Below are 26,964 nucleotides of genomic sequence, written 5' to 3'. Positions count from 1 at the left end.
TTATTATTACTCACGGTTTGTTGCCGAGGGATCAGTGTCTAGTGCCTCCGACTTTTTCCTCTTATCCGTGAGTCCATGTGTAGTGTGCTTGTCTCGTGCGCTGGAGAGGGATGCAGTAGGCGTGCTATGTGGTGAGTGGAGGCAGGTTAGTCCGTCTCTCCGCTTCAGATGGAGATAATTCTGGAGGGCTCCATATAATGTTAGTCATAAGCTAGGGACCATCTCATGGCATCTGTCCATGAGAGGTATTTAGACACCAGATGCTTTTCGGAACATTCGCCTTGTTCCTTCTTCAGTAGTCAAACCTGAAGATGGACCCTTGTTTATGACTTGTATGGAGCGCTCCAGATTTATCTCCATCTGAAGTGGAGAGATGGACTAACCTGCCTCCACTCACCATGTGGCATGCCGACTGCGTCCCTCTGTATAGCTGATGGCACTGCTGGACATCTTCCCATTTTGAAGGGAAGTAAGCATGATGTGTCTTTCATCTGCTGCACTAAGTTTCCTTGGCCTTTAACTCCAACCAAAATTTGACCAAGTACAACAGTATTGTGTGGCAGTAAATACCAAACTACACCCAAAGCCTGCACTTAAACAAAGCCACACATGTTATCATAACTATAATTTTTATTATTTCATAATAAATGAAACATATCCATTAAAATTACTATGAAAATTAATCACAATAGTACAGGGATCAAAGACATAACAGCTAAGCTGGCCCCTTGGATCAGGGGTGCAAAATTCCTAAAATAATATGCACATGAGCATATATTTTCACTGTGCTAGTTATTCATACAATTATACTGCTGATGAGCCATGTAGCAATAATGTAGCAAAGTGTGCTAAAGACTTAATCTAACCACCAAAATAGTTGAATACTACATACAAAATAAAAACAGAGCAAAGTACACACCACTGATCTGGCGACCAACCAGCATTTTTTCACACGTACCTTAGTACTGTGAAAGTTTTCTGTGCAAATTAACATTTATTTACAACAACTTTATACTCTGATCAGCCACAATCAGATCAAGTTGGCATGTTTTTACTGGACAGGTAATAGCAGAAAAAACGCAAAAGACAATGGCAGTCGATAGGGAAGACACGGACAGTGAGCCCTAACTGGAACCCCACCCACTTTCTCTGCCTACTTGCAGTGTGAGCCCTAGTCTGCAACTGGTTGACGTTCCCTACCCTACTAAGGTGCAAGACAGATAAGACACAGAGACAAAACCACACCACACAAAGTCAGAGTCATACAGGATTGGGTCTGAACCAGATGGATGATACAGTACCAAGTCGAGAGACAGAGATTAGAACTAGACAGGAGACACAACACAACACACTAGGCAGAGAGTGGTCAAAAGCAAGCAGAAGTCAATAATATAAGCAATCCAATCACAAAGACAAAGCTGGAACCAGGAGCACAGCTAGTGAGCCAGAGACTTTCACTGGCACTGGTATAAGGCCAGGAAGGAATTTAAATAGAACACTGAGTCCCAGGATCAGAACCTGATAGGTCAAGACTCTAACACTAGCACACAGAAAAAGATCAGATGAGCAATCAGCCCACTGTCAACTCTTCCAGCACACGTCCGCTGTGGGGAGAAGGAGTATTGCATCCTCTTTTCTAAGGGCGCTGTTGCGTCACCGGGGAGCATGGTCATACAGCATATCGGGGGGGATGTGGCTGCGCCAAAGCCAGAGACCACAGTGCTGGAGCCCGCACAGGTAAGTTTGTGACAGGGGAGAGACGTTTGCATTCCCCTATAATAGTGCCATTGAAAAATACGACTTGTCCGACAGAAAATAAAAAAAACAACCCTACATTGATGGTAAAAATAAGAGTCATGTCTTGAAATATAGCAATGAAAACACTTGAGGTATTGAGAGGTTAATTTCTTAAACTATCAGGCAACCCCTTTAAAACCACTGAAAGGTTAAGTGAATACCAAAAATTATCTAATGACAAAGACATCTGTCAATGCTTGAAATATATCAGGCTACTTTCACACTAACTTTTTAGTTTTCCGGTATTGAGATCCGTCATAGGGGCTCAATACCGGAAACAATGGTTCAGTTTTGTCCCCATTCATTGTTAATGGGGACAAAACTGATCTGAATAGAACAGAATTCTCCAAAATGCATTACGTTCCGTCTAGTTGCGTTCCCATACCGGAGAGCAAACCACAACATTTTGTAGTTTGCTTTCCGTCCTGGCATGTGGAGAAAGACAGATTCGGCATGACCCCCAATGCAAGTCAGTGGGGACGGATCAATTTTCTCTGACAATCTGACATAATAGAAAACGGATCCGTCCTCCATTGACTTTCAATGGAGTTCATGACGGATCTGTCTTGGCAATGTTAAAGATAATGCAACCGGATCCGTTGATAGCGGATGCAGATGGTTGTATTATCAGTAACAGAAGCGTTTTTGCTGAACCCTGCCGGGTCAACAAAAATGCTAGTGTGAAAGTAGCCTTAGGCAGCAAGTGAACAGTCAGTTCTTGACGTTAAAGGGATTCTGTCACCAGGTTTCACCCCCTCCAGATAAAAATATGGTTATGTTCAGGGAGCTTTAACCATTCCTAATGTGGTCTTATAAATTTAATCTGTAGGCTCATTTTGCTAAAAATACGCTATTACTAACCTGTCATTCATAAAAATAAGGTGCCCAAGGGGATGTAAATGGATCCAAGCTGCCGCCCGCACCCGCCGCCGTTCGTGCCCAGCTCCGCCTTTCCCGACCTCAGCGCCGCCTCATATTCTTCTGTGACGCCTCCTGCTCTGCCTCCCTCCCCCTCCTCCTGCTGTAAGATCGCTGTGACGCCTCCCGCTCTCCCTCCCTCCCCCCTCCTCCTGCTGTAAGATCGCTGTGACGCCTCCCCCCTCCTCCTGCTGTAATATCGCTGTGACGCCTCCCGCTCTCCCTCCCTCCCCCCTCCTCCTGCTGTAACAGCGCAATGTTACAGCAGGAGGAGGAGGGAGGGAGAGCGGGAGGCGTCACAGCGATGTTACAGCTGGAGGAGGGGGGAGGGAGGGAGAGCGGGAGGCGTCACAGAAGATTATGAGGCGGCGCTGAGGTCGGGAAAGGTGGCGCTGGGCACGAACGGCGGTGGGTCCGGGCGGCAGCTTGGATCCATTTACATCCCCTTGGGCACCTTATTTTTATGAATGACAGGTTAGTAATAGCGTATCTTTAGCAAAATGAGCCTACAGATTACATTTATAAGACCACATTAGTAATGGTTAAAGCTCCCTGAACATAAACATATTTTTATATGGAGGGGGGTGAAACCTGGTGACAGAATCCCTTTAATATGTTGGAAGCAGGAAAAATGGGCAAGCATAAGGATTTGAAGGACTTAAATGAATGCAATTGTTAGTACCTGCCAAAACAGGTCTAAAGATGAACATCTGGTGAAATAGTCACAGGTTCATGGCCCATTGGTGCAGCTGGGGAGTGAAGGCCTTGCTTCTCTTGTCTGATACCACATAAAAGCTACCGTAGGACAGATTGTTTTAAAAAGGTAATGCTGGCTATGATAGAAAGGTGCCAGAACACACAGTGCATTGCAACTTGATTCATGGGGGACTGTGTATCTACAAATTAGTCAAAATTCCATGCTTTACCGTGGTCCACTGCCAAAAGCATCTACAGTCAGGGCGTGAGCATCAGCCTTGGATCTTGGCTTGGTATAATGAATCATGTTTTTGTTTTGGACATTGGTGTTCATCTTATCTGTTTATGCATTTACAAATACTACAGAATATGATGTAGTGCTATTTTGTACCCCATACTGTAATTCTTTTTTTCTTTTTGTTTTAATTATTATCCATTTTGGGCACCCTGCATTACTACTGGGTTTTAAGTGGTTTAGATCATTTAAAGTAGGTATTGTACCTGCTGAAAAGCACATATACCTGGTCCATCTTCTAATAATATTAAAGATCAATATACTTTTATATTAGAGTTTCAAACTTGTCAAACAGAGACAAGCGGACACTCTTAAGCATGATTAAAGTCCCATGGAAAACCTAGGGAAACAGAAAAGGATAGGCAATTGTTATTTGAACAGGTTCATATTAAGGGCCAGAGCCGCTTCTTGTTCTGTGTTATTAACAGCTTTCTGCAGTCTTTTTTAGAGAGGACAGGGAGCTGAGAGATATATAGTGGGGGGAGAGATTCATTCTATGACATTGAGTGTTCTATTGTAGGGTTAATAATCAGCCTGGTGTTGCTTAGCATTGGGTTTAGCTGTGGTCTGCAGCAGCACTCACAGGTTTGGATTGCTACAAGAAGCACTGTGTACAGTTGAGGCAGTGCTGTAAATGGCTAAATTATAACTTAGCGTGACAGCAGGCCAGCAAGAGAGAAGGAGAGGGGTACAGCTCTGATGAGTGCATGTATGAAACCTGTCCTATCACACACACATACATATATATATATATATATATATATATATATGTACACACAGATAAATAAATGGTATTAATAAAATGTAAGAATGGAGGGGGGAGTGTTGCTCAGTTTTTCTTTCAAAAACACAGCATTTTTTTTTTTTTTAGGAACATTAAATGCCACAGCCCTGTATTACATGTATTTTTTTTCTCTTCAAATCACAGCATTTTGTGGGTGTGTCTTTTTTCAGGCATTAGCATATTTGCTATCCGTATTCCGAAATCTGTTGCTAATGTTAATGAATAGGGCTGTTCACATGAAGGTGTAATTTCTGTCAGTATTTTAAATATGCAGCATGTCCGAGTTTTGTGCGTATTTGTTTCCAAATACGCACATTACAGTCTATGGCATGTGACACAGTGAGGGGTTCTGTCTGGCAAGGCAGGTATTTTCCTCCCAGCATTTGTGGCTGGGCTGGTTTCCAGCCAGGTGAGGTCAAATACTGGACTGGAGTTTAAGTGCCGATCCGGGTTTTGGCAGCACCTGGCTGTCCTTAAATAGACAGCTAGGCTTAGCAGAGATGTTTCTGTTTTGGGGATCTGAGGCTTTGTGCTGTGCTGGAGGGCTGAGAGCCGCATGCTGGGGAAACAGGCCCCTAAAGCCTGCTGTGGACTACAGGAGGCAGAACTGCCAGAAAGGTGACTTGTGTTATATGAACTTTCGATTGTGTGTGAATTAACACCAAGACTGCAAAGTTATGTGCTGTTTTTGTGCAATTGCATCAAGTGTGAATAAATACTGACGTTTTGAGTTAAGAACTTGTATTTTGCCTCTGTACTGTGCCCTCTTACCTTATCTACCAGAGTGAAACCCCAGAATTGGTGGAGGATGCGGCAAGAGCAGTGAGGCTGGTGTGAACGCCAATATTTTTGTTTTCTGCATTTTTGAGGCACGTTTGTATGTCGTACATTAAACCAGCTGTATTACAACCAGAGCCCTATGACAAAATGGAGGCTGCTGTGAAGGCCCTCATGGAGGCTAATTTGCAGCAGCGAGAGACAAACCTTCAGCAATGCGAGGCTAATAAGCAGAAGCAGGAGACTAACCAGTTGCTGCTACAACACGTGATGGCTTTGCAGACAGCAAGAGCAACCCCGAGCGTCCACGATACCCGGAAAGCAGTCCATGCTGCAATTCCTAAGATGACCCCCGCAGACGATATTGAAACCTACCTGGCGATGTACAATAAATTGGCTATCAGGGAAAAGCTACCCCGTGACCAGTGGGCTGAGGTGGACACTCCATTCCTGGCATCCGATTCCAAGCATTATGACTTATTCCACCTCTTGAAAAAGTGGCTACAGCCTGATGAGCTGAGTCCCACGGCTATGCTGGATAGACTATTGGCTGATATGTTCTGCTCTGCCACCCCCTCTCCAGCACTGGATTGGCCAAGTGTCTCCTGGGAATGCATTAGAATTGGTGGACCTTGTGGAGTGCTACAAGACTACTAAGACTGTTACAGAGGGTTCTTTTGGGAGGGGGGGCAGTCAAACTCGGTAAATCTCCATCCCAGACCCCGCGACTTGTACCAACCAAACCCACGGGCCTGGCTCCGATAGTCTGCTGGCGGGCCATGTAAGAGCTGACTGTCCCCATCAGGTGAAACCCATGGATACTAACTAGCCCAAAAACTCTAAACAACCTGTGCCAGGTGGAGGTAAGAGACACTCCAGCGGAGGCTCTGCTGGATTCAGGGAGTCTGGTGTCCCTAGTAAGGGCTCCCCTGGTACGGTCAGCAGAGTATACTGTCCGGAAAGTTGGGTTCATGTGCATCCATGGAAACTTAAAAGACTATCCCACCGACTGACGTCTCTAACCACAGGGGCTGGCAGATGGACTCACGAAGTGGCAGTTGCCCCAAATTTACACTATGAACTTATAATAGGGCTTCCCGGCACTGTGGACTGCTATGAGAGTGACCCATGAACCAGGTGTAACCCTAGAAGAGTGGCCCGGCTCAGGGGGGAAACCAGAAGTGATGACTGCCACTTTGGTGGAAGAGGGGAAGACAACCCCGCTAAGTGTGATGGTAGGAAACGTGGAGGACTTGCCGCCAGGTCCTGAATTGGCAGACCTCAATGTCTCCTGGGATAATTTTGGTACCTCCCAACATCGGGACCCAACCCTATCTTGCGCCTGGGAAAATGTGTTAATAGTAGATGGTGAACAACAACAACCTGGGGCAGAGTCAGTGTTTCCCCGTTTTGTGGTTCATCAGGATATGTTGTATCGGGTAAACCAACTACGGGGTTAGCCTATTGAACAGTTGGTGGTCCCCAAGGCTTATTGCAAGCTTGTGTTAGATTTAGCCCACCAACACGTTCTCGGGGGTCACCTGGGGATGCAGAAAACTCAGGATCGTATTCTACAGCTGTTTTACTTGCCCAGCATATTCAAAGAAGTGGAAGTCCCAGATAACTAGCCCCCCCAGCCACATTTCCGTAGTCCCCTAGTGCCTCTCCTGATTATTGAAGTACTGTTTGACCTAATAGCTATGGCCCTCATATGACCAGTATCGAAGTTCGCCAGAGGGCATCGACACATCTTAGTCATTCTAGACTACTCCACTCGGTACCCGGAGGTGGTGCCACTGTGACATACCTTAGACAAACTCATAGCTAAGGAGTTAATGGAGATGTTTTTCCGAGTAGGACTACCTAAAGAGGTTCTGACCGACCAAGGGACCCCTTTCATGTCCAAGGTGATGAGGGAACTCTGTAAGTTGCTACACATAAAACAACTACGGACGTCCTTTTACCATCCGTAAACGGACGGTCTGGTAGAACGGTTTAACCAAACATTAAAAAATATGTTGAAAAAGGTAGTGTCTAAAGATGGGAAGAACTGGGACCTCCTGCTGCCCTATCTCATGTTCGCAGTGCGAGAGGTTCCCCAGGCCTCTACTGGGTACTCGCCCTTCGAACTGCTATATGGCAGACAACCGCACGGTCTCTTGGAAGTGCGCAAAAGAGGCGTGGGAACAACAACCCACTCCACATAAAAGTGTAATTGAGTACATTACCCAGATGCAAGATCGGATAGAGACAGTGTTGCCTCTTGTTAGGGAGCATATGGAGGCAGCTCAGCGAGCCCAGAGTAGGGTCTATAATTGTCACGGACGGTGTACAAGAAACAAGACAAAGCAACATGCATATATGACTCACTGGATCCAAAGCTAAGGAACCAAAAGGGAGACCCCTGCACAAGACCTGAGACTTTCCCTGGCTGCTCAGCCTATGCAAAGACCCCAGAGGTGGATGGTTGCATATCCACGTACCTCGACTATATAACCCCTGAACACCCTACAATAGTGAGGGGACACGACCACCGGCTCCCTACACCAGACACGGAGGGAGTCAGGGTCACCTGGGATCCAGCAAACAGAAAATAACAGATAAATGTTCAGCACTTAACTTTGTAGCAGACTAGAAAACAAGATCAGCATGCACACACACTCCAGGAAGTAGTATAAGCCGCCCAGTAATGCATTATGGGGCGGAATTTAAAGGGATGCAATTAGAAACATAGAATGTGTCGGCAGATAAGAACCATTTGGCCCATCTAGTCTGCCCAATATATCTGAATCCTATGAATAGTCCCTGGCCCTATCTTATATGAAGGATAGCCTTATGCCTATCCCATGCATGCTTAAACTCCTTCACTGTATTTGCAGCTACCACTTCTGCAGGAAGGCTATTCCATGCATCCACTACTCTCTCAGTAAAGTAAATTAGTCCAACTACATTACAGCTGAGAGAGGCTAACGAGATGAGGAACTGAACATCACAACAAAGAAACTCAAGGAGGAGGTTCTGAAAGGCTTCTGTCAGAGCTTCTCAGCTGTCTGGTTGTGACAGTACCCCTCCCTCTACGAGTGGACTCCAGACACTCAGAGCCCACCTTCTCAGGATGGGACCTACGGAAAGCCCTGATGAGACGAGTGGCCTTAATGTCCGTCACTGGGACCCACATCCTCTCCTCAGGACCATAACCCTCCCAATGAACAAGGTACTGGAGAGAACCGCGGACAAGTCGAGAATCCACAATCCTAGAGACCTGAAATTCAAGATTCCCATCAACCATAATCAGAGGAGGAGGCAAAGGCAAGGGTACAATGGGTTGAACATAAGGTTTCAATAAGGACTTATGAAAAACATTATGGATCTTCCAAGTCTGAGGAAGATCAAGACAGTAGGCAACAGGATTGATGACAGACAGGATTTTGTAAGGCCCAATAAACCTAGGACCCAACTTCCAGGAGGGAACCTTCAATTTGATATTCTTGGTAGACAACCACACCAGATCACCAACATTCAGGTCCGGACCAAGCACACGTCTCTTATCTGCCACACGCTTATATCTCTCACTCATGCTCTTTAGATTATCCTGAATCTTTTGCCAAATAGATGACAAAGACGAGGAGAATCTGTCCTCTTCAGGTAAACCAGAAGACCCCTCTCCCGAGAAAGTCCCAAACTGCGGATGAAACCCATATGCACCAAAAAATGGTGACTTATCAGAGGACTCCTGACGGCGGTTATTTAAAGCAAACTCAGCAAGGGACAAAAAAGAACACCAATCCTGTTGATTCTCCGCCACAAAACAGCGCAGATATGTCTCCAGATTCTGATTGACGCGCTCTGTCTGGCCATTCGACTGCGGGTGGAAAGCAGAAGAGAATGACAACCGAACCCCCAAGCGAGAACAGAAAGCCTTCCAGAATCTGGAAACAAACTGCGTGCCCCTATCAGAGACTATGTCTGAAGGAATACCGTGCAATTTGACAATGTGATCAATAAATGCCTGCGCCAGCGTCTTAGCATTGGGCAAACCAGGAAAAGGGATGAAATGCACCATTTTGCTAAAACGGTCCACCACCACCAGAATCACAGTCTTCCCTGAGGAACGAGGCAGGTCCGTTATGAAGTCCATGGACAGATGTGTCCAAGGACGGGAAGGAATGGGTAAGGGAAGGAGAGGATCTGATGGCCGTGAATGAGGGACTTTGGCACGAGCGCAAGTCTCGCAGGCTGCCACAAAACCCTCAACCGACTTACGAAGCGCAGGCCACCAGAATCTCCGAGCGATGAGATCCAGTGTGGCTCTTGCCCCCGGGTGCCCAGCAAGGACCGTATCGTGGTGTTCCTTAAAAATCTTGTGTCTTAAAGCGATAGGCACAAACAACCTCCCAGGAGGACAAAGATCAGGAGCCTCTGACTGGGCTGCCTGCACCTCTGCCTCCAATTCAGAAAAAAGAGCAGAGACTACCACACCTTCAGCCAAAATGGGACCCGGGTCTTCAAAATTCCCGCCTCCCGGAAAACAACGTGACAGGGCATCTGCCTTCACATTCTTAACCCCAGGGCGGAACGTGACAACAAAATTAAACCTAGAAAAGAACAAAGACCATCTGGCCTGTCTCGGGTTCAGACGCTTGGCTGACTCCAAGTAGGCCAGATTTTTATGGTCAGTAAATACGGTAATAGGGTGTCTGGCTCCCTCTAGCCAATGGCGCCATTCCTCAAAAGCCAACTTGATGGCCAACAATTCCCTATCTCCCACATCGTAATTTCTCTCTGCGGAGGAGAGTTTTTTTGAGAAAAAGGCACACGGTTGCCATTTGGCAGGAGAGGAACCCTGAGACAAGACCGCCCCCACACCCACCTCAGAAGCATCAACCTCAACTATGAAGGGTAAAGAAATATCAGGTTGCACCAAGATGGGAGCGGAAGCAAAACTCTCCTTGATATTAGAAAAAGCCTTACGCGCCTCTACTAACCAAGAAGAAAAATCTACCCCCTTTCTGGTCATATCAGTAAGTGGTTTAATAATAGAGGAATAATTCAAAATAAACTTCCTGTAATAATTGGCAAAGCCCAAAAAACGCATCAGCGCCTTCTAATTCTCAGGAAGCTCCCACTCAAGCTCAGAGCGGACCTTCTCGGGGTCCATGCGAAAACCAGAAGCGGAGAGAAGAAACCCCAGAAATTGAATTTCTGGAACCGCAAACACACATTTTTCCAGTTTTGCATATAATTTATTCTCCCGCAGGATGAGCAAGACCTGACGTAAATGTTCCTTATGAGTTTTGAAATCAGGAGAAAAAATCAAAATGTCATCCAAATACACTAATACAAATTTTCCCATCAAATGATAAAAAATGCTGTTCACGAAATGCTGAAAAACGGCTGGGGCATTCATCAAACCAAAAGGCATAACCAAATTCTCAAAATGGCCCTCAGGGGTATTGAAGGCCGTCTTCCATTCGTCTCCTTCTCTGACCCTGACCAGGTTGTATGCCCCTCTTAGATCTAATTTGGAAAATACTTTAGCCCCAACAACCTGGTTAAACAGGTCCGGGATCAGAGGAAGCGGATAAGGGTCACGAATAGTGATACTGTTCAGCTCCCTGAAATCCAGACAAGGTCTTAAAGAACCATCTTTTTTCTTAACAAAGAAAAAACCAGCTGCAACAGGTGACTTCGAGGGTCGTATGTGTCCTTTTCTCAGACTCTCAGAGATATAAGCACGCATAGCGATCCTCTCAGGTTGGGAAAGATTGTATAAACGAGATTTAGGCAGTTTGGCGCCTGGGATGAGATTAATAGGGCAATCGTACTCCCTGTGCGGGGTCAAATCCTGAACTCCACTCTCAGAGAAGACATCCGAAAATTCATTTATTTGCCTCGCTTGCCAATCAATGGTGGGGTTATATTTAGTGAGCCAGGGTAGCCCCAACACTAGAGGAGTAGGCAAACCGCTAAGGACGAAACATGACACATCCTCAACATGAGCATCACTCACAATTAAACGGATATTGTGAACTATGCCCTTTAATGATTTCTGAGAAAGTGGAGCGGAATCAATAGCAAAAACAGGAATATTCTTTTTTTGCTGGAAACCATGAGTTATTGCAAATTGATTATCAGTGAGATTGACAGCTGCTCCACTATCCACAAAAATCTCACAAAAAATGTTCTTGCTCTCTAGCGCCACCCTAGCCAGCAGGACATAACGGGAACTACAAGCAAACGGAAAACCTTCAATCTCCGCCTCAACCCTGCCAATAGTAACAGACGGAACATTTTTAAAAGATTTTTTCCTGTTTGTTTCTTTATTACTCCCAGAAAACTGCCTGAATCTCCTAGAAGGACAAACATTTGCCAAATGATTTATACCTCCACAACAAAAACAAACCCTCCCATGTGAGCTGAATCTTCTATTGTCAGAAGCAATCAACCCCAGATGCATGGGCTCCTGCTCAGCAGGGGCTGACAGCGACCGAGACCCCTGCGCACAGAATGAGACCACTGCACTGTCCTGGGACTGAGTATGACAGGAAGGGGGCATCTCTCCTCTCTCTCTAAGACGCCTGTCAATACGAACGGCCTGAGACATAGCAGAGTCTAAAGAAATAGGCCTCTCATGAAAGGCAAATGCATCTTTCAATCCCTCTGAAAGACCATGGCAAAATTGACTTCGGAGTGCGGCATCATTCCAACCAGTATCAGCTGCCCATCTCCGAAATTCTGAGCAGTATATTTCTGCGGATTGTTTACCCTGGCATAATAGACGTAGGCTAGACTCAGCCAGAGCAATACGATCCGGATCATCATATATCTGACCCAGGGCTAAAAAGAATTCATCCACTGAACGGAGAGGCCGTGCCCCCTCTGGCAGTGAAAAGGCCCAAGACTGAGCGTTACCCCTGAGCAGCGATATAATGATCCCCACCCTCCGTTCCTCATCACCAGAGGAATGGGGAAGAAGGCGAAAATGGAGTTTGCAAGCCTCTCTAAAACACACAAAATTCTCACTACCCCCGGAGAACGTATCCGGGAGCGAGATCTTAGGCTCAGAACAAACTCCATGAACGCAAGCTGAACCGGTCACTTGAAGCTGAGAAAAAGTCTTACGGAGATCAGCTACCTCCAATGAAAGACCCTGGAAGCGTTCAGCCAAAAGTGAAACCGGATCCATGCTTGAGACGGTTTTGGCGGCTTATAATGTCACGGACGGTGTACAAGAAACAAGACAAAGCAACATGCATATATGACTCACTGGATCCAAAACTAAGGAACCAAAAGGGAGACCCCTGCACAAGGCCTGAGACTTTCCCTGGCTGCTCAGCCTATGCAAAGATCCCAGAGGTGGATGGTTGCATATCCACGTACCTCGACTATATAACCCCTGAACACCCTACAATAGTGAGGGGACACGACCACCGGCTCCCTACACCAGACACGGAGGGAGTCAGGGTCACCTGGGATCCAGCAAACAGAAAATAACAGATAAATGTTCAGCACTTAACTTTGTAGCAGACTGGAAAACAAGATCAGCATGCACACACACTCCAGGAAGTAGTATAAGCCGCCCAGTAATGCATTATGGGGCGGAATTTAAAGGGATGCAATTAGTCCAACTACATGACAGCTGAGAGAGGCTAACGAGATGAGGAACTGAACATCACAACAAAGAAACTCAAGGAGGAGGTTCTGAAAGGCTTCTGTCAGAGCTTCTCAGCTGTCTGGTTGTGACAATAATCGGCAGGCGCGGGTCCGGAACTTTAACCCAGGTAAGTTCCTGGCTAGGTGGCAGGGGCCCTACAAGGTACACCAACCAGGGCGGCGAAAGCCGGAGCAGGTTTGCCATGTGAATTTACTTAAACCATGGAAAGATAGGGAAACCTGTTTTGAAGGGGTTTTCTAGGAGAAGAGTTACAGGCATCTCTGTCTGATGCAAGAGAGGCGGCTGCCACAGTAAAAATGGCTGACAGCCTCTCCTCTAAACAGACTCAAGAGGCCAGGGAGTTCGTTAGTCGGAACACAGATGTGTTCTCAGACATCCCTGAACGCACTTCCATAATCCAGCATGACATTGTTACTGATCCTCAGTCAAAAGTCAGATTAAAACCCTACCGTGTACCCGACCCTCGGCAACAAGCCATATCAGAGGAGGTGCAGTTAAATGTCATTGAGGAGTCTAAAAGTGATTGGGCCAGTGCTATAGTATTGATACCCAATCCAGACGGGACGTTGCGACTTTTCAAAAACTTAACGAGGTTTTCAAATTCAATGCGTATCCCGTGCCCCAGGTGGATGAGCTCATCGAGAGGTCACGTAAGGGTACTGGCAGGTGCCGTTAATGGAGGCTGCTAAAGAGAAAACTGCCTTCATCACGCCAGAGGGGCTGTATTAATATAAGGACTTACCCTTTGGGCTGCATGGCACCCCCACCACTTTTCAGTGACTAATGGACATTGTGCTTCGTCCACATCGTTGGTACACTTCGGCTTACCTGGACGATATTGTCATCCACAATACCGACTGGGAAAGTCACCTACCCAAAGTGCAGGCTGTAGCGGACTCCCTTCGGAAAGCTGGCCTAACCGCTGACCCCAAAAAATGTGCGATAGGGTTAGAAGAGACTAAGTGCCTAGGGTGTGTCATTAGGCGCAGAGTCATCAAACCCAAGTGAACAAAATAGAAGCGATACGGAATTGGCCCCGACCTGTCACCACTAGGCAAATAAAGTCATTTCTGGGAATGGTGGGCTATTACATGAGATTTGTTCCCCACTTTGCTACTCTATCCGCGCCCTTGACAGGGCTCTTGAAGGAACGAAAATCAGTGATGGTTCGCTGGGATGATCGGGCGGAAGAGGCTTTTGACACTTTGAAGTCGGCTCTGTGTGGGTCACCGGTCAGGGTTGAACAAAGGGGGGTGGGGGGTAACCATTGTGGCTTGGCTGGTTTCCAGCCAGTGGAAGTCTAATATCGGACCAGAGCTTAAGTGCCGGTGCGGGTTTTGGCAGAACTTGGCTGTCCTTAAATAGGCAGCTGGGCTCAGCAGAGATGTCTCTGTTTTTGGGATCTGAGGCTTTGTGTCGTGCTGGAGGGCTGAGAGCCGCATGCTGGGGAAACAGGCCCCCTAAAGCCTGCTGTGGACTACTGGAGGCAGAAATGCCAGCAAAGTGACTTGTGTTATATGAACTTTCCATTGTGTGTGAATTAATACCAAGACTACAAAGTTACATTCTGTTTTGTGCAATTGCCTCAAGTGTGAGTAAATACTGACGTTTTGAGTTAACAATTTGTATTTTGCCTCTGTACCGCACCCGCTTACCCTATCTACCAGAGCAAAATCCCACAGGGACTACATAAAAAATACAGGGAGGAAGGAATACGCATATAAATCCTGATGAAATACCAAGGTATATCATCTGAAATCCGTGCCTAATCCACAGCCAGAATACGGATGGATTTCAATACAGAAAAAAAAAATGCCAGTAACATGTGCTATGACTAAAATACTCCACACCAAAAAAAAAATTTTGTTAAAGACACATGAATTTCATGGCATATTGGAATCCGACGAAAAAAAACTAACACTTCTTGCCCACCTTACTGTGTTTATCTGGCCAAATACCAACATATTTGCCAGGTAGCTGCCGCATCTTAACTGGACCCCATTATAGTCAACTGGGCTGGCAGACATTATGGTAACATCCGACAAGCAGGCTGTTCTCTGCTGAAGCAGCCTGCCGGAACTACTAACAACAGTGTGAAACTAGTCTAACATTATTTCTGATGTACAATTTAAAGGGATTGTCATACAAAAAATATTCTACATATTTAGAACCAACACCTGTATGTGCATATGTTTGTAACTGGATGCAATAAAAAAAATAGTAAAGCCACTGAGTTATTGGTGTTATTTTCCTTATTTCTCCCTCACCCTCATTAACATCACTGAGGAGGACAATACACATGTCCATCCCTCTACTGCCACCAACCCTACTGCTGTTAGAAGCTGTGTCAGTTACAGGGAGAGAGCTGCAGCAGAAAGAACATGCCCCTGAACTGTGATAGGGAGAAAGCTGCAGCAGAAAGAACACACCCCCTGAGCTGTGGTATGGAGAGTATTAAAACAACGAAAGCTTGAGCTTCCAGCCTGAAATAAATCTAGTAGAACAATTGGAGCAATTAATTGGGAAGCTCTGGATCCATATGAGGTAAAGGGCTGGTTCTACAGTAGCTTTGTTAGAAAGAGATTGTCATGATCAAATTTATTTTTCATTACTTATTTTACATATTTTCACATTAATTTTTACAAAATAATTTTTTACATTAATTGTGATCGGATGTGGCTTAGTGCTGAAAACCAATAGCGGTCACATGTGCTACAATAGCACATCACTGCTAGTGATGTGCCATTCTAGCATGTGACTTTGGACAGGTAAGTTTATTTATTTATTTATTTTTTCTGGCTGCAGTTTACTAGGCTGGCCTATACCATTACAGTTAAATGTCTTAAAAAAAATAATTTAAAGGGTTTTTCTGAGATGCTAATACTGATGACTAGGGATGAGCAAATCGACTTCGGATAAAACATCTGAATTTGATTCGCATAAAGCTTCATTTCACTACTGTACGGAGCGAGCTCTCCATACAGTATTAGAATATATTGGCTCCGATGACTCGAAGTTAAAACTACCTTGGAACCGAAACAGAGTTCAGAAAATGTTTTCTTACAGTAGAAATCAATTTCTGAAGTTATTATACAAAGTTTCGTAATACTTCGTGAAGTAATAACTTCGGCTCATTTGAGCCAATACATTCTAATACTGTACAAAGCAATCGCTCCGTACAGTATTGAAACAAAAGTTTTATGCAAATCGACTTTGAATGTTTCATCCAAATTCGATTCGTATCTAATTGGTGTATGTCTGACAATCAGGACCCACACCGATCAGCTGTTCAAGAAGGCAGTGGTACTCAGAGTAGCACCATGGCCATCTCTTAGCTTTTCCTAGGACAGTGACACATTCATGTGGCCTGGGCGCAGCTCAGCCCCATTGAAGTGAAAAGGGTTGAGCTGCGATACCAAGCGCAGCCGCTAAACATTGTATGACGCTTTGCTTGGTGAGCTGTGAGAAGACTGTGGCGCTCACAGGAGCTCCAATGTCTTCACAAACAGCTGATCACCAGGGGTTCTGGGTGTCTAACCCCCACGAATCAGGTAATGATAACCTATCCAGAGGATCTGCGAAGAAATAGAAGATGGCAGCAGCATATCCAAATGAGGGTCCTTTATTCACCAAACATCCATGAAATAATGTACAAAAAAGTGCAACATTTCGGCTACATAGTTGCCTTCACAAACAGCTGATCACCAGCGGTTCTGGGTGTCGGACCCCCACGAATCAGGTAGTGATGACCTATCCAGAAGATCGGTCATCAGTATAACATTTTTTGGAAACCTCTTCTATGGAAATATTTTCAGGGGGAACGGGGTCTTTATAAAATTTTCTTAACATTCATTGTACTTTTTTTTTCCTCCCTAGGGGATTTGAAGCTGCCGTCATTTCTATGTTGTTTTGAAATACATAGTACTTCAAAGCATTATTGTCTGACAGCATTACATTGTCATAGCCTGATAGGCAGGTGCTTATGGCACACCTTTGTTAGGCCCCCTTCTGCTATCATAAAAGCATCTAAACCAATTAGGATTTGCACAATCTTTTTCTGAAGTGCCATTGTACAAATGTGGTGCCTCAGAAGTCTCCTAGAGGCCGTCATAAATATACAGTGGTCAATAAAGAGTTAATATTGACAAACAGAATCAAACATTTTAGTAGAAGACTTTTGCTCTGCATAGTGATTCATATTCAATTAATTATGGATGTTAAGACTTTTAAATTAGGTCCTTCATGCTAGTTATGTGTCCCCTTATGCTTCTTTGTTGCTTTTCACACTTTTTTCTTTAGGAAATTGTACTGTGGAAGTATATGGAATTCAGAAAACCAGAACTGGGACATGTTCTATAACAAGAAGTATTATTATATAGTACTGTGCAAATTAAGAATGCTTTCAAAAATAGAAGTGGTAGTTGTTTCAATTAACAAAATACAAGATGAATAAACAAAAGAAATCTAAATCAAATTATTATTTGGTGTGACCACCACTGTGACCACAACTGCCTTCCAAGCAGCATCAATTCTTCTAGATACACTGGCACACACTTTTTGAAGAAAGTCATCCGGTAGGTTGTTCCAAACATCTTGGAGAACTAACCACAGATCTGCTATGGATGTAGGCATGCTCAAATCCTTCTCTCCATGAAATCCCAGGCAGGCTCGATGATGTTGAGGTCAGGGCTTTGTGGGGGCCATAGCATCACTTCCAGTACTCCTTGTTCTTCTTTATGCTGAAGAAGATTCTTAATAACATTGGATGTACAGTATGTTTGGAGTCTTGGTCCTGCTGCTGAATATATATTTTTTTTTATTTAAGGGGTCACTGTACTTTCACACAATTCAACTTCATTTAATAAAGAATGGTGTAATTAGCAAATTTCTAAATCACGTCATTAAACCTTTTCTGGACCTCCACTGTACATGTATGTCCAGTCTTTAAAGATGATGCCTGCTTGTGAGCTTAGCAGGTGCCATAACCGCCAGGTTTCTGCTGTTTTAAACAGCAGAGGTCCAGGGCTAATGTCTGTAATCAGCAATAATGCCTATCGAAGACATTTAACCCCTCAGATGCCATTGTCAAAAACCGAAAACTGCACTCTTTCCGAGACGCCTTCCCCTGGCTAAGATTGGGGAAACTGTTCCATAGTAGTAATAGGCATGAGTACAAATCTTCCAGGCTTATTACTAGTATATTCCAACATTGCAGGTGGCAGCACTGCATTTGGAATATACTAAATCCTGTAATGCAGGCATCCTCAAACGGCGCCCCTCCAGCTGTTGCAAAACTACAACTCCCAGCATGCCTGAACAGCCTACAGGTATCAGCCTACAGCAGAGCATTGTGGGAGTTGAATTTTTTACAGGAAAAACCTGTAAAAGTAGCAACATTTCATTCCATCCTGCCTCCTAATCATAAATCAAAGCTTTAATTCATTGCAGAGGCTGGCGCTCATTGGTTATTACCACCTCCTGCCCCCCAGTTACAGGCGCCATGTAATAACCAGTAAGCACTTTCCCTTACTGGTGGGGAAAACGCTTATTGGTTAATAACCATACCTGAACAGACACTTTTTTTGTGTGGTGGTTCAGACGTTTGGAACTTTGTTTATGTTTTATGTGTTGGGACTACCAAAATAGTTTTTGCAACACTTTTTTACCTGGTCATCAGTTCACAAACCAAGTATTATACAAATGTTTTAGATACTCTTCCTTTTAGGGTCCATTCACACATCCGTGTGTGTTTTGCGGATCCGCAAAACACGGACAGCGGCAATGTGCGTTCCGCATTTTGCGGACCGCACATTGCCAGCACTAATAGAATATGCCTATTATTGTCCGCTATTGCGGACAATAATAGGACATGTTCTGTTTTTTTTCAGGATCGGAATTCCAGACCCGGAAGTGCGGGTCCGAAGTTCCGGATCGGGCCGCACATTGTGCGGCCCCATAGAAATGAATGGGTCCGCAATTCCAATGGAATTGCGGATGTGTGAATGGAGCCTTATGGTGGAGACCCTGGTGGGCGTCTACTATTGCTTCTTTCATTCACCGCGCTAGTCCAGCCACAGGTGTTTGTGATTATCCACACACCTCTGTTTTTCCCTGTCACACTGGGGTTAGTATCTGGCTTAGCTGCGAGTGAAGTTCATTTTATTCACCTGGCTGCTGTCTTTCCCCTTTTTATTGGGACCCTGTATGGGGTGGTGCATTTACACTATACACCCTGGGCTCAGTGTAATAAATCAACAGCCAGGTTAATATATACATATACAACACAGCCCAGTGGCAGTAACTGGCGGGTAGGGACTCACAAGCATTATATTTGTCTACCCCCTGTGCTCAAGACCTATTTCTAAAAGTCGTCTGAGAATAGCATACGTTATCTCCACCTCTGACAGGGGGCTTTTCCTTTTACAGAGCTTGATCTTCCCTTCCCCTTATTTTAGTGTATATCCAATAAAGTTGTAGTTTTAGCGTCTCTATTTCAGTCTGTGACACAATTTTTTACTTGACACATAGGGCCTTTTAATTTTTGTATTTTATTTTAGGGAAAAACTGTACAAAACATTTTTAAAAAGTTTTTTTTTCAAACTATAGCTCCTTATTCTTTAAGTATGCAAACTGACACCAAAATAAATTATTATAATTAGTTCCCTACTGTATTTAGTGACAGTTGTGTTGTTATATAATATGTATGATTTCACGTGAATGGGGCGATAATGGTCACGGTTTTGGTTGGTGTGGGGGTATTTTATTATTTTTTATTTTTTTAACTTAATTTTTAATATATTTCTGCTACAAAATATATTCCCCAAGAGGTAATAAAAATACTTTTGGGTAGACACTGACACTTTTTTGTTAATTTTTCACTTTTTCCTTTTTATTGTTTTTCCTTTTATTTGTATTTTATTAATATTTTATTGTATTCTTTTTTTTATAATTTTTTTTTACTTCATTTTTTTATATATTTTTGCCATATAATATGTCCTCCAAGAGGTCAAAAAAGACTGTTGGGCGACAATGAACAGTCTATTATTTTGCACTTTTTATTTTTTGCTTTTATTTGTATGTCATTATTAAAAAATATATATTTTTTATAATTTTCAATATTTTTTATATTTTTGCAATACAAAATGTCCCTCAAGAGATTTATTTATTTTTATCATTTAAAAAAAAGAATTTTTGCCACATAATATTTAATTTCCTTTTTTCTTTCAACTTTTTCTTTCTAACTAATTTCTCCTCGGGTATCGTACAGGCACTGACAGCCAAGACCTGTCCTGCTCCTGCTACAGCATGGGAGCAGGAGCTGTAATGCTCTGTCGTACGGCGCTAATGACAGAAATAACAGCTGATCACACAATCATCTGTGTTTCTGTCCAGGAGTACAGGGTCCACAAACCATGGCTCTGTGGGCCGCATGCGGGCCGCGGGTTGTGCACCCCTGCTATAGGGAATCTCTGATAGTCTTAAACACAACTACTTTCTCATCCCTGGTTCAGGCTGCTGGTCTCTGCCTCCTTGCTACAGCTCTATCTTCTTAAATTGGTTTCTATGTCTAAATTGAAGTCTATCACAGACTCAACCAGGAGGTCAGTGCATGAAGAACTCATTCCCAGCACAGAAAAGACAGATTTGATTGTAAGACCACTAAACCACCAGTAATGAAAATAAAACTATCAGGTCCATATTCTGAGGCAAGTAATCATCAATGAAGATGAGCCTGAAAGGTGGCTTTAAAGAGGACCTGTCGCCCAAAAATGCAATGCAATCTGAAAGCACCATGTTATAGAGCTGAGCAGATTGATGTATGTATTTGTGGAAAAAGATTCATGGAAACTTGTAATTTTTACATTTACATCTGCAGCCCTGTGAAGTGCTATTGGTACAGGAGGGAGGTGTAATCAGTGACTGACATCTATCTCTCTATGTACACTTCAGTCACTGATAACTCCTCCCTCCTGTATGATGCTGCTCACAGAAGGTACACAAAGCAGGGATGTAAATGTAAAAATTCCACCTTTGAATCTTTTTCCACAAATATATATGTCAATCTGCTCAGCTTATCTTGCTCTATAACATGCTGCTTTCAGATTGCATAGCATTTTCTGGTGACAGGTCCTCTTTAAGGCATCTACTAGAGGTTTCAAATTGTGATGCATTTTATGATGGTGATGGTATTTTATAATTATGCATATTAAAAGTATCCCACTTTCTCTTAATTTTGTATGGCAATTTCTCTAGCATTCTAATTATGAATCTAGAAGGCCCCAGGCTTCCATAGCAACCAAATTGTTCTTGCAGTCTCTTTGCAGGGGGGCTGCTTGGTCACTGGGAGTAGGCCACTCTAGTAAATTACTGTCCAGATGCCATGGTCCCTGTTGACCAGGGCATCTGAGGGATTAAATGCCCATGTTTCTAGTTATGGTGTAAAATGCAACTTGCCAGCAATGGCACCCATTCAGCACATGAACAGGCATCATCTTTAAATACCTTACATTCACCATACATGTATGATGGACGTCAGGAAGGGCTTAATACATGAGGAACATTGGATTCCGTGATTAGTATGAATATTTTGTTATGCATACATAAGGGAAGAAGAGGTAAGCTAAGTCCTTCACATACAGTCAATGGGGTATCCTGAGTTATCTACATCTAACGTTCTAATAGAGATGTTACTTTTTGTTGCAATCCTGCTCTGTGATGATAATGAGATGATTGCTAAAAAGAGGAACTGTAGCTGTGAAGTATATCTGTAAAGAATAAATCAAGGCAACTGGACTTACTGTAGATTTCTTGAAAACTTTTCACTCGTTCTTCCAACGAGCTTTCTCAATTCTGAGTGATTGTACAAGAATTCTCTGGGAATAAATATGTAACTGAATCAACATCTGGTAATTATACCTTTTTCTGGGAGGCCATTATCACCTACTGACTCCAATTAGGATAATGGAATCAACACCTTTGACTCCATGCTGGGTATAATGACCTCTCACCTCATGCTAGGTATAATTACCAGATGTTGATTCAGTTACATATTTATTCCCAGAGAATTCTTGTACAGTCACTCAGAATTGAGAAAGCTCTTGGAAGAACGAGTGGATCGTTTTCAAGAAATCTACAGTAAGTTCAGTTGCCTTGATTTATTCTTTACAGCTATACCATGACCTGGTTAAATGAGAACCTTCACAGACATGTAGCTGTGAAGTGAACAGCCATAAATTGTCGAATGATTGTGTTCAACTATTTCCAATAATCTTGTTCATTCATAGGTGTAATTGTCAAAGAGTACTTGGGGTAACCAACTATGGTGTATAAAGAACTTTTTTCAAAAAAGCACCTTTTTGAGAAGACCAACCCTGGTCTAGACCTGATTTCCTGTGACATATTTTGACCTTGCATCCTATATTGTATATTGGACCAGTTTCTGAGAGGACAACCTTTCTAAAATAAAGAGATGAGGCATAGGAGTGGAGGGGATATGGAAATGGTAAATAGTGTGTATGTATTATGAAGAACACTAGAGAAACAGGTGAGAAACAGGAAAAGCTACATTTAAGATATTGTCCAAGATTAAAAAAGCATGGCTGCTTATTTCCAGAAACAGCATCACGAGTTGTGTCTGGTATTGCGACTCAGCTCCATTAAAGTGAATGAGGGTGAGCTACAATACCACATACAACCAGTGGACAAATGTGGCCTTATTTTTGGAACAAAGCAGTTAAGTTTTCCTAATTTTGTAAAGACCCTTCAAAGGAAACCTATCAGCATGAAATGCAAACATGAAATACCGACAGGCTCGCTCATTACAGTGAACATGGTTTTAAAAAGTGTCTGCTAGGTACGGATGGAGTAGAGTTAACACTCCTGTTTTCTGAGATTTCTGAGTTGTGTTATCTAATTTAAGCAAACACCTTCAATTGCTTTTCAATGGCTTTTGTCTCAAGATAATGCGACGAGTTAAGAAATTTGAGTAAAGAGCTGGAGTGCTAATGTAGTTCTCCGCATTCTTTAAACACGGCTCAGCTTTATTGACAGTTGTTTCACCATTTGTGTCCAAAAGAGTGACATATACTTGGAATATGCTTCTTCATTGACAATTGTTTTATATTCTGCCTTGTTATTGACCTCTCTAAGTACAGCACATCTTGATGCTAAAGTTATTGATTATGTAGGCACAAATTTAGATTTTTCAGAAAGCTTGCAGCTTTGGTGTTTATGGTGGCATGTAACAGTGGCTTCTGTACACCACTGTTCCCCCACTTACCGCCGTGGTCCTTGACGTCGTGCTCAGCGGTGATCCTTCCGTCCACTGCTACAGTCCTGGACTCTGTCGCTGTACGTGCTGAGGATTCTGCTCCACAGGTTCCACTTAGCCCTGGCCACAGCATGCTTGCTGCTGGTTTTTGTTACACTGCCCTAGGGATGGCACGCATCACTCCCTGGGCTGCATGGGTTTGGTCATGTGACCATGAGGACCAACCCAGGCTCTCCTGCAGTGGCTCAGCCCCCTTCCCGGATGCCTCAGTGTCAAGGTCTTTGTGTTAAGCTCCTGATACTCACGTGTGCTCCTGACTTATAACTTGTTCCTGGATTCTGCTACTCAGCTGATACTTGCCTGCTTGCCTTGTCTCTCCTGTTGCCGACCCGGATTGCCCGACTTGTTCCTGTGCCACCTGCCCTGCCTGTCTGACTCATCCTGCCTCATCCTTCGGTCCTGCACTGTTGCTCCTGGTAACGACTCAGCCTGCCTGACTACGCTTGTACTACTGGTACCTACTGGACCTGGACCAGCTGCCTTGTGTGCCTACCCTCCTCAAAAGGTAGTGACCTGGTGTTCCCCTCCGGAAAGTCTATCCCCACGATCAGGGGTACTGTGAAGAATCGATGGGTACACTTAGACAATGCTCTTCGAGGATGTGGGACATGTGGCACAGTGGATTCACACCCGCTGGTTTGTGACATGACAATTTACTTTAACCCTAGATTGTTATGAAGAATAATCAGAAGAATTGCAATTAATTGCAAAGTCATTCCTTGCCATGACAATTAAGAACATCATGGACATTGCTGCCTGTAAGAGAGTTCAGTTGATGTGAAGAAGGCTTCAGGGAACCCAAGAAAGTTCAGCAAATGCCAGGACAGTCTGCTAAAGAGAATTCAGCTGTGGGATTGGGTCACCACCAGTGCAGAGCTTGTTCAGGAATGGCAACAGGCAGGTGTGAGTGTGAGATGAAGGCTTTGTAGGATTGCATGGTCCCAAGAAGGGCAAAGACAAACTGAAATTCTACAGGAAGCACAGGGATTGGACTGCAGAGGACTAGGGTAAAATATTTTCTCTGATAAAACCCCCTCCATGCTGCCTAGTTTCATGTCACACCTGCCAAGGTGTTAGAATTTACAATTAGTCACTTGAAGTGAGTAGTGATTAGCAACTAAATGACCCTCACTAAACTCAGCTACCTTAAGAAAAAGGCCCAATTTTGTTGACTCCCTTCATCCTTGGAATACTTTGAAGTACAGATCACACACCTATTTTCCCAGCTCTTTCAAACCTAAAAGCAATGTGTCATCAGAAAATGACCTATTATCTAAAGAGGGCCTGTCACCTCTTTTGACAAGTGACTACTTACACTACTTTATATTTGTTAAGAATTTTTGGTGGTTATTTTTAATTTTCCATGTCAATATCTATATTTAACCCTTAGAAGATCCTGCAGTTTTCTGTTTTTGTGTTTTCGTTTTTCACTCCTCGCCTTCCCAGAGCCATGATATATAACTTTTATTTCAAATTTTTAAAATAAATTGTGTTTTTTTCAAAAGCCATGTGTGATTTTAAAATCATACTGGGGCATTGGTGTTGTTTAAATAATATGACTATATCCTATACTAGGTAGAGCTGGATGTTTGCGGTGCAAAATGGGAGAGTGTTTTTTTTGTTTTTTTTCACATTGTCCCTACTTTAATCAGTGCCTTATTTGGCTTATATTCATTGCCAGGTATCCACCTTTGCCAGAAGTAATCTCATCTTTAGCTGGATTGATATCACCATCTGGACTAAAAATAGTTACTTTCTTTCACCTTAAAGTGCGTACTTTGTTTCTCACTCACTCTTTCTAGCAGCGCTATTTGTTGTGATATTTAATGGTGAGAGAGGACGTTTGCAGCACTTCCCTCATACAACCCTACCTATGCCTCAGTTCTAAAATCAGAAAACCTATTGCCCCCCTATTGGAATGTATTAATTGAAATGTATTAATGCTGGATCCGGTACCAATTGTTCTGCAAAACCAGATCCGGTTTCCCGGTCTGTGCATGCGCAGACAATTCTCTGACTCTTGAGTCTGCATATAAGGTCCCAACTTTTATTGAGTAGGAAATTCCTGGACTCCCCAAAGGGATATTGCCCTAAAATCGGTGGATTCTGGTCTGTGGCGGATGGCAGGATTGACACTTTTTTTTGCCAGTTTCCCTCAGTAGAGTGTTCCCTCAGAGAGTTCTTCATTAATAAAAAGCTCACAAGCATGCAGCATTTCCATTCAAACATGAGACAAGGTGGCTTAACCGATCCATAGGGCAGATGCCTAGAATTTCCATCTAGACTGTGTAGTTTGTTAGTTGTTCTTTTTTGACTATAAAAACTCTGCTTGCCAAACTTAAAATACTGCACATCCATCAGGAAAAAAAGTATACATTTTGTATATTTTTTTAGTGTGCATTTTTGAATCAATATGACCATTTATCCAGTTCTGTAAGGAAAAAGTTAAGGGTACTTTCACACTTGCAGCAGAGGATTCCGTCAGGCAGTTCTGTCGATGGAACTGCCTGCCATGTCCGGCAATCTGGACGCAATCCGTCTCACAAATGCATTGCAATACTGGATCAGTCTTTCCGGTTGTCATCTGGAAAAACAGATCCGGTATTTATTTATTTTTCACAGATTTAATGGTCTGCGCATGCTCGGACCGAAAGAACGGATCCGTTTTGCCGGAACACTTGGGGCCGGATCGGGCATTAATGCATTTCAATGGAAATGAATGCCGGATCCGGCATTCCGGCAAGTGTTCAGGATGTTTGGCCGGAGAGAAAACTGCAGCATACTGTGGTATTTTCTCCGGCCACAAAACGTAGGAGGGACTGAACTGATGCATCCTGAATGGAATACTCCCTATTCAGAATGCATTAGGATAAAACTGATCAGTTTTTTTTCTGGTATTGAGCCCCTAGGACGGAACTCAATACTGGAAAACATAAACGCTAGTGTGAAAGTACCCTAAGGAGGTTTATTTTTGCCTTTTTTAGGCGCAACTAAGTGCATGCTGTGAAAACATATACCCTTATACCCATATCCCTCTGCCATTGACTTCTGTTAAAAGCAATAATTGTATCTGTCAGGAACTTAATTTTTGAAAGGACAGAATAACTTGGCAGGCTGTGCTATTGAATGCTAAATGTCAGTGACATTCACATTCTTTAGGTGAAGGCAGATTACATGTTAAATAAGAGCAACTATGAAAACTGAATCTGTTCTGAGCACTCAATTTTCATATACTTGGATTATGGAGAATCTACAGAGTAAAACTAGAATATGGTTCATTGAAGCCCAGAGACTGCCCTGCGTTCACCTCCATTAGTAAGAAACCCCTATTCTTCAGACAAACTAAAACATGTTTACATGAATTTTAAGCAAAAGGTAAATGATGCATCAAAGATCAGCACAGAGCAATTTCAGTGTTTGCCATGTTACAGTGCATGTAACTAAATTTTCATTTTCCTTTTTAGATCTGTAGCTGAAGCGACTGAAGTGGATCTCAATATGAGAGTAGGATTGCACACCGGTCGTGTTCTGTGTGGTGTTCTCGGTCTTCGTAAATGGCAGTATGATGTTTGGTCTAATGATGTTACGCTCGCCAATGTAATGGAAGCTGGTGGATTGCCAGGGTATTATTATTTTTTTTGTTACTATTTTAATGTTTTTAATTTTAGATGCATGAAATTATTTTGTTTAAA

At 43.4% G+C, this 26,964-nt stretch overlaps 1 protein-coding gene across 1 annotated transcript in view; it reads left to right on the top strand.

Annotated features, from left to right (window-relative positions):
* Positions 1–26,964, top strand: part of ADCY1 (adenylate cyclase 1) — a 435,025-nt gene that overhangs the window by 210,722 nt on the left and 197,339 nt on the right. Inside the window, exon 6 of the mRNA XM_044294968.1 lies at positions 26,737–26,895. Within this exon, the coding sequence (XP_044150903.1) occupies positions 26,737–26,895 (159 nt within the window). The remainder of the gene's footprint in view (positions 1–26,736; positions 26,896–26,964) is intronic.

This window comes from Bufo gargarizans, chromosome 5, assembly GCF_014858855.1.
Source record: "Bufo gargarizans isolate SCDJY-AF-19 chromosome 5, ASM1485885v1, whole genome shotgun sequence".
Lineage (NCBI taxonomy): Eukaryota > Metazoa > Chordata > Amphibia > Anura > Bufonidae > Bufo > Bufo gargarizans.
This window is presented reverse-complemented; position numbering and strand designations above follow the sequence as displayed.